General features: G+C 36.2%; 2 protein-coding genes across 2 annotated transcripts in view; one reads left to right on the top strand and one right to left on the bottom strand.

Annotated features, from left to right (window-relative positions):
- Nucleotides 1–8,140: 8,140 nt before the first annotated feature.
- On the bottom strand, nt 8,141–9,165 carry LOC104812851 (glycine-rich cell wall structural protein 2-like). The gene has a single exon (XM_010540229.2). It carries the CDS (start codon nt 8,894–8,896, stop codon nt 8,381–8,383), a length of 516 nt encoding a protein of 171 aa, XP_010538531.1. The 5' UTR covers nt 8,897–9,165; the 3' UTR covers nt 8,141–8,380.
- Nucleotides 9,166–10,033: 868 nt separating this feature from the next.
- LOC104812850 (phospho-N-acetylmuramoyl-pentapeptide-transferase homolog) overlaps nt 10,034–13,291 on the top strand; it is a 4,019-nt gene continuing 761 nt past the window's right edge. Inside the window, exons 1-7 of the mRNA XM_010540228.1 lie at nt 10,034–10,381; nt 10,982–11,056; nt 11,443–11,612; nt 12,022–12,463; nt 12,541–12,605; nt 12,854–13,047; nt 13,147–13,278. Of these exons, the coding sequence (XP_010538530.1) occupies nt 10,250–10,381; nt 10,982–11,056; nt 11,443–11,612; nt 12,022–12,463; nt 12,541–12,605; nt 12,854–13,047; nt 13,147–13,278 (1,210 nt within the window). The 5' untranslated portion in view covers nt 10,034–10,249. The remainder of the gene's footprint in view (nt 10,382–10,981; nt 11,057–11,442; nt 11,613–12,021; nt 12,464–12,540; nt 12,606–12,853; nt 13,048–13,146; nt 13,279–13,291) is intronic.

The following is a 13,291-nucleotide window of genomic DNA, read 5'->3' as shown; positions in this document are numbered from 1 at the left end:
GGTGGCCTGGTGATAAAGAGAGCACAAAATGACTCTCCTTATCAAAGTTCAAATCCCATGGACAACCAATTATAAAAAAAAACATTAAACGAGACTTATAAAATATTACTAAATACAGTCAACTGTTATATTTATTTAAGGAAGGGCTTTCCAAATCCGGTTTGAGTCCTCATTTGGAGAAGAGTATTTACATGAGCTTCTCTAATTTTCTGGAAGATGTAGTCGTGGCAAAAGTTATTATAAAAAAATTATTATATTTAAGTCATTCTGTTTCCGTTTTGGTCTCTTGCATGTTACGCTTATCATGTGATCAATCGCGTGACTATGAGACTTGGTAGGGTAGTTAACGTCCATAGGATTTACGATAGATTTTGGGATCGCATATTTGGGTGGCTGAATCTCTTTCGCATGTGATCTCAGAAAACGAAATTTTGTACACCAAAACTCTGTTCTTTTGCTATTATCTTCAATGAAATTATTTTTTTTAAAAAAGCATATACAGGAGATCTCTCTCTCTCTCTCTCCATGTCGCTTCCCTTTCACCTCTGGTGGAACTGTTTGTTTTTCTACCCATACGATAGTCTGGCTTATGTAGTTTAAAAAACTTTTTTAACAACGTAAAATAAAAGAAATTTTGGTGGAGGGAAGGAACTCATGAGGGTGAAATAGTGTGTAAACCACAGTGCGCAGCCATCTAATTTGAATTTCTTGGAATCGGCTAAATATTTTCCAACATTATGATTCTTTAACACCTTTTATTTAATATATTTGAGCTTCCAGGGACGGTGGACAAATAACTGTGTTCTCCTATGTGGTGTGGTCCTAAACCTCTAGGTGACTTTAAAGGGCTAGGTTGCGTTGTTGGGTTTGTGGTTAATTAGACAAATTATGAACTAGAATGACATTAATCGATAATAACTATTTTTCCTAGTTAGATTCCAAAGTCTTAATTTCTTCGGTCTTGTGTGCATGGCTTTATTCGATTTGGTTTTAAAAAAAAAATCAGGTTAACCATGGGTTAGACTCAATGTCAATGGTATTCATTATTCACTCGTATTGGTAGGTTGCGTTGTGCCTCACGGGATTAGGTTTGTGTAGTTAGAGATTGGTAGGGTCAAGCATAATGAGCTCCTCGTGAGAGTCCTGCCATTTGCGAAACTTTTATTATAAAGCTAAAATCATTCATGCATCTCCTTTGTTTGTGTACATGTGTTTAGTTTTGGATTAAAAACTGTTTTAAGAGTTTTTTTCTTATATACACCAACTTTGTCTTTCAGCCACACGAACATAGGTATAGTACCATGGGAAAACAAAAATATGTTTTTTTTGGTTTTACCCCAAAGTTATGGTGTAAAATCTTGTCTCAGTCAATGTGGCAATCCACACTGGCAACAAGATATGAGTTAAATGTTGAAAAAACAGTAATACCAAGAAACAAGTAGAACAACCTTCATTCATTTACACGAGATCAATCTAGAATATGTGTGAAAGAAGAGGAAATGAAGTACCCAAACGGGAAGATTTTAGAAAGAAAGAAACTATGAAAACAACATATTTTTTTTAAAAAAAACGTTATGACCCCAAAACAATTTCAATTTTTAATGTGTATACATTAGCTTTTAATTGCAAATTTTCATAATTATTAAGGAAAATCCAAAAACAAAAACAACACTAACCCTTCAATTTTGACAAAAAAAAAAACATGTGATTTTTTTTGAAAAAACACTAAATTTTTTTAATTGTCAAAAATAATATCTAACTGTTCGACTAATGTTAAATTAAACAACTGAACTGACGCAGTGTATGGAAGAGTAAACGTGACGTGAAATTGCACTTTCGTTCGCCATATCACCACTTCCGTATGTCATGTTAGTTTGGTTGTTTAATTTAGATCTCGTTGAATAGTTTAGATATTATATATTTTGAACAATTTAAAAAGTTTAGTATTTTCTGGCTAAGAAAAATTCAGGTTTTGTTTTGTCAAAATTGAAAAATATAGTGTGTTTTTTTTTCCGGGATATTCTCTAACTACAATTATCATAATTAGGAAAAACTTTTTTTTTCCCTATAATAGAAGGTTATAGAACCTATTGTCTTGTAATGTAGTTCTTTTCTACCTTTTTCTTGTCCTTTCATATTCAATTTTTAATTTGTATACGGTAAGGCTACCTTACAGTGTTAGATTTACCCAGAATAGATTATGTCCCACAATATATAGAAGGACGATTTCACGGAAAGAAAAAAAACTATTGATATATGGAGAAATTACTAATCTCCCCCCTCCCCCCCCAAAAAAAGGGAACATAATGGCAAACATAAATCTTTCTGGTGGATTTCATAGGGCAAAGACAAGGGGCAGAGGGCACTGCAGTGGTCCTTGAGGACATTGATGGTTGCCCTCACCCTTGCCCCAAGCTAGCCCTTCGCACATCACGTGGTTCGCTCTCATATATATAGCCAAATTCATGCATATGCATAAAGGAAATTTTCATCCTTTTGCTTTTTGATAGACCTAAACTCAGAGTGTAATGAAAATCCAGTATATTATGATTTCATTAGGGTAAAAAAAAACAACTAATTAAGGTTAGTAAACATCTTTTCCCAAAACTAAACTCGTTTTCAGAAGCAAAAATTTGGAATATATTTTCGTAGGGATGTGCGTTTCGGTTTGAAAATTTGGTTTTGAATCTGTTCGAAGCGAGTCAAATAATAACCGGTTCTAAATTGATACATTTTTGTAGAATCGAATAAATTGTTATTGAAAACTCCATAAGTCTCGAACTAAAATTCGAATTATCCACCTATATCTACGAATGTACGGGGTGATTATCAAGTTTGGGTTCTTTAGTATTTATATAACAAAACCATATCGAACCAAATCGATAGTAAAATAAACCAAACTGATTGATATTTGGTTCTAATTTGATATACCAGAATTGAATAAATTGGTTCTAATTTTATATTTTCGTATCATACCCATAGACTTGGTATTGTCGCATATGAAATTAATCAGGCTACATTTACATATCTAGATATTTGAAAAATGTGGTCCCGAAGATTTTTAAACTGGCTGATGCTAACGAAACAATCGGTTTCTACAAACATTCAATTCCGTCTATTTCAAATAGGCGGGTATCTTATGGCTCTGGGGCCCCAAATCTAAAAATTCCTTACGACAAAACCTTCACAATTGAATTTCATTAGAAACGCTCTTTTAGGAGAACAAAAATTAGGGAACTATAACGTAAAAGAACATTTTCACAATGAGAACGAAATCAATCCACCCCGAGAAAAGTGAACATCATATTGTGATTCCAATCTTTTAAAAAACTGAAAATTTTAAAACAATCTTTCATAATATGTTTGTGTTTGTGTGTGTTTTAAAACAATCTTTCATAGAAAATATTCTCAAACACGAAAAGCATTTTGTGATTTCACTACAAATGGAAAGGGTACAAGGGATGAAAATATGATATTAAGTTCTATGTTATGTTTAGCACATGTAAATTAAAGATGAAGAAAATACTTGATAAATATTCTAGGGATAAAAAAAAGGTGATATAAAAGCAAAGATAATGTAGTTTTATTCTGATATTGGACACCAAAATCAATATAAGTTGACCTTTTGAATGAAACAAAATTGACTTGACATTACGTATTTGATTAGTTCGAATATAAATTTAGCTTTTTTAATAATTTATTTTGGTGATGGGAATATGCAAAAAGAGCAAGACGGTAATGGGAGATGAATGTTGGATTGTTGGGTTCCCATATCAAAATATTCTTCTCGCCTTAGTTGCGGAACACATCAAGCGTACCTTTCGGTGAGTGGTTATCATCAGAAATTGCGCATATCATATAAAGTAATATAAAATTTGTGTTGAATTTGGATGACAAAAATTCTTTTCTTTTTGGTGCTTATTTTAATGTATATATACGCATATATGTATATATACACCCTATAAAAAGCATTTTTTCTTCGAAAGTTATACACTCATTTGTATTTTTGTGCTGAAAACATCGGAGATAAAAGTATTTCTTTTATAGGATTATGAAGATATCAATGTATAATTGACTCATCAATTGTTGTTTTTTATATTGATAATTAATTTGTTTCTATTTTTTTTCAATTGGTTTAGAGTTTTCCCTTGTAATTCTATATCTATAGAAGTTGTTTTTTAAAGTTGTTTTTATCTTTCTGAATAAAATATAGAAATATCGGATTAAAATTATAATTTTAACTGGTGGACGAGAGTTTTAAATTTAGATAGATATAACATAACTTGGGATTTTGGCATTTTCTTCTATATTGATTGGAGTAACTCCACAACGTCTCATATATATATATACATGCACATTCTCAATTTGTATCTGTTTAAAAATAAAATAAAGTATTCTTTTTGGTTAGTGTCGATTACGGCATGATTGATATTGAAGCAACTTTTACGCATACAAATATTTTTTTTTGTGTGTGTACAAAAGAAAGATTCATGCCTATCTTTTCCAGTCAAAAAAACCATGGGTGCTTATCATTTTGTTGATTGTTCACCTGGTATCACGTGATTTACACGTGCGATGCATGAGTCGCATTCTTTTTCCATTACATACGCGGACACTACTATTCTCGAAACATCTCGATAGAACGCTAAAAGTTTACTGTTACTATCTTCATTTTGTTTTGGATTTATCTAATTAATATTGTTATATTAAGAAAGTGCTCTTTCGACCGTTTACCAAATGGAAGATCAAACAAAAGCACATATCCCAATTTGAAAAGAAGAGGGCCCGAGAAATCTATCAATGGATGTAGGACCAAAATAACTCGGCCAATTGCCTCCCGAGGTGAGGAGAATCTATATGCATGCATGTGCATGAACCCATTACACTCTCTTCCTCTCTTTTTTTGTGTAAAAAAATGCGGGCAAGTGTCTTTATGTCATTCCATTTACAACGAGGCAATAACTTTCTTCTTCCACGTTGTTGTTCAGTGGAAGCCAGATTTGAACTCATTATTATACGATTCCTTTTGATATTAACCTTTTCTCCCCACATGTATTAGAGTAAACAATACATATACGTGTAAGCCTGCGATAGAAACAGAGGGTTTGTATTACATGCATATGTCTAATAACACGGGGGTTGTTTGTTAATTGTTATGGTTGTTTACTATATGTGTTTTGTGTCCAAAGAACTTGTTATGTTGGTAAATTAAATATTCTAATATCCATTTACAAAGATTATGCTGAGATGGGGATTCCGAATCTCTAAGTGCCCGATCTTGCCCATTATTGATGTTTCCTTCTTCGGTGTGCATATAACCAATACATACATATATATACACTCGTATATGTATCTGCAATATATATTTATATATTTGTGTATATATTATGAAGAGGTAGTAAATTAAATTGGATCTAGTATAAGGCAATAGTCGATGAATTTGTGTATAGAAAGTCCTGATCATGAATTGATCATACAGGAAAGACGGTTCAACAAGTTGCGTAATAAACCTAGGACTAACTGTTTGCTCATTTGCCTGTTTCCACAATCATTTTACCTTTTGACTCTTTCAAAATTCTAGCATGGATCATAAAATGACGTTTTAAGATCATAAATCAGAAACCGATGAACCAATGCATGTACATACATACATACATACATACATACATACATACATACATACATACATACATACATACATACATACATACATACATACATACATACATACATACATACATACATACATACATACATACATACATACATACATTACGTAGACAAATAAAATATTTCCATCGGTTATTATAGCTCAAAATCCAATACAAATATGGATTTATAAGTGCCCATGTATTGATTTCCGAGCTGTCGTCTCTCTCTCTCTCTCTCTCTCACACACACACACACATATATATATATATATATATATATATATATATATATAATGGCTCTCGTCACATCCTATGCAATTATGAAACATGGTGATTAAAATTAATTGCATATACGTTACTTCTGTATTCGAGATCCTTGTCATACATCTAATTTTGTTTCTCGTTTTATTTGTTTTACTTCTTTGGTATAAAATAAAATATAAATATGTTAAGTTGGGCCAATGTTATTCAACACCCTATTTTTTTCATAAGGCTGGATTCAATCAAAACCCACTAAACAATGTAGACATATGTGCTGGAATGGATTGGCCCATAAATAATCTTCTTGATACCTTTTTTTTCCCTTTTACACACGTATAGGGGTGGACGATCGGTCGGATTCGGTTTAATCGGGTTCGGTTATTTCGAGTTCGGGTATTTCGGATTTGAAATATTTATATGCAATCGGGTATATTATTTTAATCGATTCGGGTTCGGGTTCGGTTCGGTTTATCCAAACAAAAAAACGATAAAAAAATTCAAACAATTACCTTATAAAAATAACAAAAACAATATTAAAATACATGCATATTTCGTTTTTTTATATATTATGATTATAAAACAATATCATTATACTATTTTTCTAATTAGATTTAGAATATATTACATATTAATTGATGATATATAGATGGATAAACGGATATTTTCGGTTATGGTTAATTCGGATTCGGTTTATTCGGTTTACGGTTATTTCGGGTTCGGATATTTCGGATTTGAAATATTCATATCCAATCGAATATATTATTTTAATCGGTTCGATTCGGTTCGGATATTTATCGATCAGGTTCGGTTCGATTATTTGGTTTCGGTTATTTTGCACACCCCACGTATACTTAGAAATACATGTACACTGTACGCAAACATAGACACCCATTTGCGTATATATGTGTGTCAGTGTGTGTACGCGTATTAACGCTTGGGTTGGTTTAACTGCATCACAGTGTCAGTACATTAAATTCAAATCCCTAAAACCTATTATATATATGTGTGTATATATATATTACTGCTGTGAAACGACACCGTTGGAAGAATGACAAAACGGGCCGTTGACCAATCACAGTAGGAGGGCTTTCATAAAGGGAAGAAAACCGCGGAGGGGAAATGAGATAGTGGGAGAGAGATCCCAAAGGCCGGTGAGAATTTCACCTTTCGCCGCTCTCTCTCTCCGATCTCCAGTTGTACTATTAACCCCGCAGAACGAAAGATCATCAGGCAGGCAAGGCCTATCTCTCTCTCTCTCCGCTTTTTGATTTTGAAACCTAGAACTCTCTGCTGTTTCGTTTTCCCTTGGAAATTGTTCGAGATTATTGCAATTGGTAGACGAATTATGAATATTGGAATGGGAGGAGTGGCTATTCGCATTGGACATCCCAATGTTTATCTAAATCCGTGGTTGTTGAGGATTTTGCCTGTTTCTGTTATGATGATGTCGATGGAACGAAGTTTCGGCCATTTGGATTGCTTGTTATCCTGGTTGTCTGAAGTAAATATGCTTACGATCTTACGTTTGATGTTACTTTCTTCAGGATTTGCTTTCTAAGTCTTGGTTGTTTTCCCTCTATTGGTTTGCAGGTTGAATATTAGTACATTACTTGACTGACTGAGAATTTGCCAACAGAGAAGTATCTTTTTTTTAACGTCATAAAGAGTTTTGGTGAGTATAGCTTCTTTGACCTCAACTTGGAAGTAGGACTTTTCCATGAATGTTAGAGGAATCGACCTCACTTCAGCAGCCACCGGACGAACTTGATTTACTTGCCCGCGATTTGCTCGGTATTCCGGAACTTCCTTATGTAGTAATTTCATTCAAACCAGTTTCCTTAGTCATCTCAGGATTTGAGACATTAAAAATGGGGGCAGAGGCCGAGTTTGTGGGAGGATGAGGCAAAACTACCGGCATGGCAGTAGTGGTGCTGGTAGTATATGCCAAGGCCTGCATCTTCTCTCTCTCTAGTGAAATGGATTTAGTTCCTACTCTTGGAAACAAAGACAAGAAGCTAATATCGTATTTGGTGTAGGACATGTATGAATATGGTGTATTAGAATACTTTTTCTCGTGTGGTGGTTGTTTGTATTGGCTCCGTAGTGAATGCAATATCGATTGTTCTTCTGGGTGCTGATTACATTTCTTTTTCACTTTTTCTTTTTACCCCTTTGGAGAAATTCACATCCACTTTGACTATCAAATCTATGTTCCTTAGTACTAGCTCTTCGGAACCCAGTTTATAGAATAGGGGTTTTAGGATACAAGGGAGAGTAACAAACCGAACCACTCATTGTTCTGATTTCTGAACATTATTCTCTGAGTAGTCATACATTATAGTGCTCATATATATGTGTATGTATGTATTGGTAGATGGATAGAAATATTCTACAAGGCACCTTCTAGATTTATGTATTACGACTATTATATAGCGTAGATCATAAGACAATGGAAGGAGTAAAGCATTCTAGCGGTGTTGGCTTCTATCTTTGGGAGCTGGAGGAGAACCACCACTGCTAGAGCCACCCGTTCCGCCACCAGAGCCGCTGTGGCCATCGTGTCCAGTCCCACCTCCTGAGCCATACCCGCCATCCTTTGCTCCGCCTCCTCCTGAGCCATACCCAACCCCACTGCCCGTTCCCGAACCAGAACCTGAACCCGAACCAAACCCGTAACCGAATCCTTTTCCTCCTCCCTCGGGTGATGAGCCCGAGCCTGAGCCATACCCATATCCACCACCTGGTGTTGAACCCCATCCCCAATTATAACTCCAATTCGGGCCATGACCCGAACCGCTTGAACCGGTGGATCCCGCTCCATTGGGCGGGCCAGGAGCCGAACCGCTTGAACCGGTGGATCCCGTTCCATCGGGTGGATTGCTAGGGCTCACAGCCTCAGGGGTGGTTCTGCCATTGGCGGGTGAGGAGGCCATCATAAGGAGAAGCAAGAGGGCCATCACCATTGTAGGTAACTTGCCTTCCATTTATTTTCTAGTTGGATACCAGTCTTGTTTTGTGTAACGGTTGCATAAAAAGGGTTTATATACACCCACACACACATACACGTAAGTGTCATGCATATCTGTGTGATAAAAAATCTAAAGAAAGGTGGGAGGTTTGTTAGCGACCCGTGAAGAGAGCTGGACTTTGGGAATCAAAGTGGGATATGGTTTTTGCCAACATGTGAACTTAAATTTAGAATTTTTTTTTTTTTAAATGGTGATTGTGCAAATGGCGGTGTTTCCCTTGAGCCTTTTCTTCATGAGGAAAGGAATGATTCACTAACGAAAAAGCTTTTTTTTAAGATCATTATTATTATATGTGCACCACCGCCAATTCCACTAAACCTTTCACTTTCTTTGTTATTTCCTTTTCAATGCCATTTCTCTCGTGTGTGTGTATAGTGTGCTCTCTGATATTTTTACGACCCAAATTATATGGTTTTAGCTTCTTATATGATCCAGGGAACGTTTTCCATTCTGTTCAGGTTTACATATTTGATGATAATGTTCCATGATCTGAGATTTATAAGAGTGATTTAGTTGTCCAATAGTTTTGATGTTGTTATGGACAACATGTGGCAGTTCTTGAAGATCTCCGTCTTTGCTCATAACTATAATTGTAGTTGGCACTTGGCAGTTTATTACTTCACTATTTTTTTTAAAAAATATATGTATTTTCTCTAAATTTTTGCATACATCACAAGAAACCAAGGATTTGGTTGGTGACAGAAAAAAAAAAACGGGGAAAGAAAAGAAAAGAAAATAATGTTTTTTTTATGAGACGTTATGTGTGCTCCTTTTTTATTGGTCGGATTACAATTCTGAATTCTTTAATTCTTCCATGTCAATTTGCACCTTTTTTTTCTGGTTAGGAGATGGATTGTCTCGTGAGTCGTGTGGATACATTGGATCCTTATCAAAATGTTTTCTGTATTTATGACATTTTTTCATTATATATAATATATTTAGATTTTTGGCACTCTCAATTTTATTCGCAACAAAATATCGCATCTAACCGGACCAAGATTCGATTCTTTCAGAATTTACAAAAATGCCCTCAAACACTAGTTTACGGGTTAGGGCAAAAGGAATTAAAATCGGCCCAGTCAAAAACAGGGAATATGTTCGAACAGGAGACGTCAAGGTGTCAAAAAGTCACCAATGGCGAATCGACGATGAGGATCTGAAAAATCGAACATTCTTCTCCTTCCATTAGCGTCACCATGTTCGACTGTTCATCGCCTTGAATGGCTACACGTCGACCCTTCTTCTTCTTCCTTCTCTCTTAACCAAATTCAACCTCTCCCCGCCTTCTCCTTCTCGCCGCTCTCGACCATGAGATCTCTCTCCCTTTCTTCGAGTTCTTACTGGCTTCGTCGTCCTACCCTTCTCCGGTCTCTGGAATATCCTCCTGCCGCCTCGGTTTCCCGCCCCCGGTTTAATTCTGGGTCTCGCTGTTCTTGCAAGGTACGGATTTTTTCACCCTCCTTTCTTCTATCCGTATGAATCATTGCTTTCTACTTGCGTATTGTTGTATAGTCCTTGGTTTCCTTATCGTCTTCGAAGATTATGGCGGAGTGATTCGTGAAACAGAGTCAAATTGATGACTTATGTAAGACTCTGAATATAACTTGATTCTCCGTAGCGATCCTAATCCGTATGCTGTGCTTCAACTCTCCTGTGCAATGGATCCTATTCTATTAGACTTTGGTATTTTTAGGATTTATGATTGTACATTGTAAAAATATGGTTCTCAAGGAATAAGAAGTTCATGGAAGATTGATCTTAATGTGGGTATCACCTGCTAGTTCGTAAGATATTTTGCCATTTGGCTCTTTATCTCCTGGGTTTAATGTTACTTCTACTAGGGTATTTCCAAATGCAAGTTAAATTTGGATTCCATTGCATTCATTGTGTCGGAGATGTATTCAGCAATGCAAAGCGCTACAGAACAGTTGTTCTTATTCTATTAAAGTTCATGCCAAGAAAATCTATGTCCTGTCCTGTTGTTATGGATCTCAGGCCTTCCCTTCGTTTCATTTCAACTCTGTTTTGGATTCTCTGTAGTTTAAAGCAGCAAGCTTCCAGAGACATGGATGCGGCATGGGACGAAGCTCTCTGCCAGTCAAGGCTTTTGATGGGGTAAATTTGTCACTAAGCATGTGATGTATTTACTTCTGGTTTTCTTTTTCCTTTTCTGTTTGATCTTGATGATCTTCAGTTAGCGATGTGTGTTCGTACCTGTTGCGTGTTCTTAAGGTATTGATTGCTGGGGCAAATTGTTTCTTCTTCAAGTTTGATTTTCATATCATACCTTGAATATTTCTATGAATCTGATTGTTCACTTATTGTCAATTTCAAATCCATTCTTTTGTTTTTCTTCCTGTCACGCAATTTCAAAACCTTTTAGATTAGTATTTTTGGTTATAAGTGGTGCAAAATGCAGTAGATATCTTATGGCCAAGATTAGTTCTGATTACCGCATGATTTGTTGCAAACTTACTAGACGTTCTTGTTTTGTTCCATAGGATTCATTTGATTTTGCCTCCATTGATATCTTTGCCGGCACTGGAACCACTGGATATGCAATTTCATCAAGCGAAGGTGAAGAGAGTGATGGGGAGTATGCACTGAATGTGGTCACTGAAACAACTGCACAAAGGCTAGGCAGGATCTCAAGAAGTAGTAAAAAGCACAGGTTTGTAGCTGATTTCGCATAAACTGTTGCTTTTTCTAGGCATACCTATCCCAGCATATTCTTTTGGTGAATAAATATGTCTGTGATCTTGTTCTGTTCCCTACCGATCCATTTCAAGGAGAAAAAAATATCTTGTAGAACATCTGTGGAGATGAAGTGTAGAGAAAAATGTTTTTATGGTTAGACTATGTGACTATAGAAATTAAAATATGGTGGTTGACAAATTTCTGTTGCCTAGATTCTACGTAGTTGTTGATCATGCGAATATTGGCCAAGATGGCTATCTTGGGAAACTTTCTATTGTTTTTTTTTCTTCGGAGGGATTTAACACAAGAATCGAACTCTTCTTTCGAATAAGGGGAAACTTTCTATTGTTGTGACACGTGCTTTTTCGCATTTGCTGGATCAGATATGGGATGTTCATAAATTTGGGACTGCTTATCTTTTTGTCGCTGCTGCTTTTATTTATGGACTGTTTTGCTTGGAAGATTGTGAGACTGCCCCTGCCTCCATTGTTCTTGAGTCGACCCTTCTTCATATCAGCGGTTATGGTCACCTTTGTTGGTTATATTTTTGTCCCACTTCTGGACAAACTGAAGGTTTATCAATCGGTTAGGATAATAGGGCCAAATGGGCATCACCGTTTATGGACAATCCCGACAATGGGAGGGTTGTTTTTTATACCAATTGGTATCGCTGTTGCAGAAGCCATTACAAGGTTTTCATCCATAGAAGTTTCTGGAGCAGCTGTTGCAACCCTTGCATTTACCGGGATTGGGCTAGTTGATGACTCCTTAAACCTCCACAACGGTACCACCGGTTTGTCTGCAAAGATCCAAACCCTTTTGGAGGTAACAATTATCCTACTGTTCTGTGTGTTAGAGCTTTTTCATCAGTTATAGCAACTCATTGTCAGTATACATTTCAGATAGCTGTTGGGACATGCTTTGGTTTCTGGTTGGACAGCGCAAGCATCTCATCTCCTTATGGCATGTATAACCTCTTGAAACTAAACTGATCAACGTATATCTGATGGTAACTTGCGTATCTACTCTCATGTGAACATATATGGAATAAGAACACAGCCATTTTTTTTTGGAGTTAGCCTATAGTTCAGGAATTAGTCAATGGAATTGTAACATTTTTTTAGTTCTTAAAAGCCTAGTGAGACTGATTTACTCTGGTGGTGTTATCTGATATAACTGATACTTACCCTCTTCTGGATTTCTGCATTTTACCAGGAAGACGTTGGTTCCCCTGCCTTCACCGATTGGGCTTGTTTGCTTGGGACAATTTTACGTGTTGATGACATTTTTTTGCTTTGTTTCAATGGGAAACATGGTCAAAGTCACTGATGGTGTCGATGGATTGGCTGGAGGTGTTGCCACCTTGGCTTTTGTCGCAATGGCAATCGCCGTTCTTCCTATTTGTTCCGGTTAGTCTTGTAAAAACATACTGTCCAATTGCATTGTTTCCGACATTTCTTCTTTTGTGGCAGTGGCTAAACTAATTTAAGGGCATTTTAAAAAACCAGATCTGTCGGTATTTGGAACATCAATGGCCGGGGCTTGTTTTGGGTTTCTAATTCACAACAGGTACAAGGCATCTGTCTCCATGGGAAATACAGGATCACTGGCCATTGGTGGCGCTTTGGCTGCAATGGCCGCTTCCACTGGGAT

The sequence above is a fragment of the Tarenaya hassleriana genome, unplaced genomic scaffold (assembly GCF_000463585.1).
Source record: "Tarenaya hassleriana unplaced genomic scaffold, ASM46358v1 Cleome2, whole genome shotgun sequence".
Taxonomy (NCBI): domain Eukaryota; kingdom Viridiplantae; phylum Streptophyta; class Magnoliopsida; order Brassicales; family Cleomaceae; genus Tarenaya; species Tarenaya hassleriana.
The sequence above is the reverse complement of the archived record's forward strand: the minus strand, read 5'-3'. Positions and strand labels throughout refer to the sequence as shown.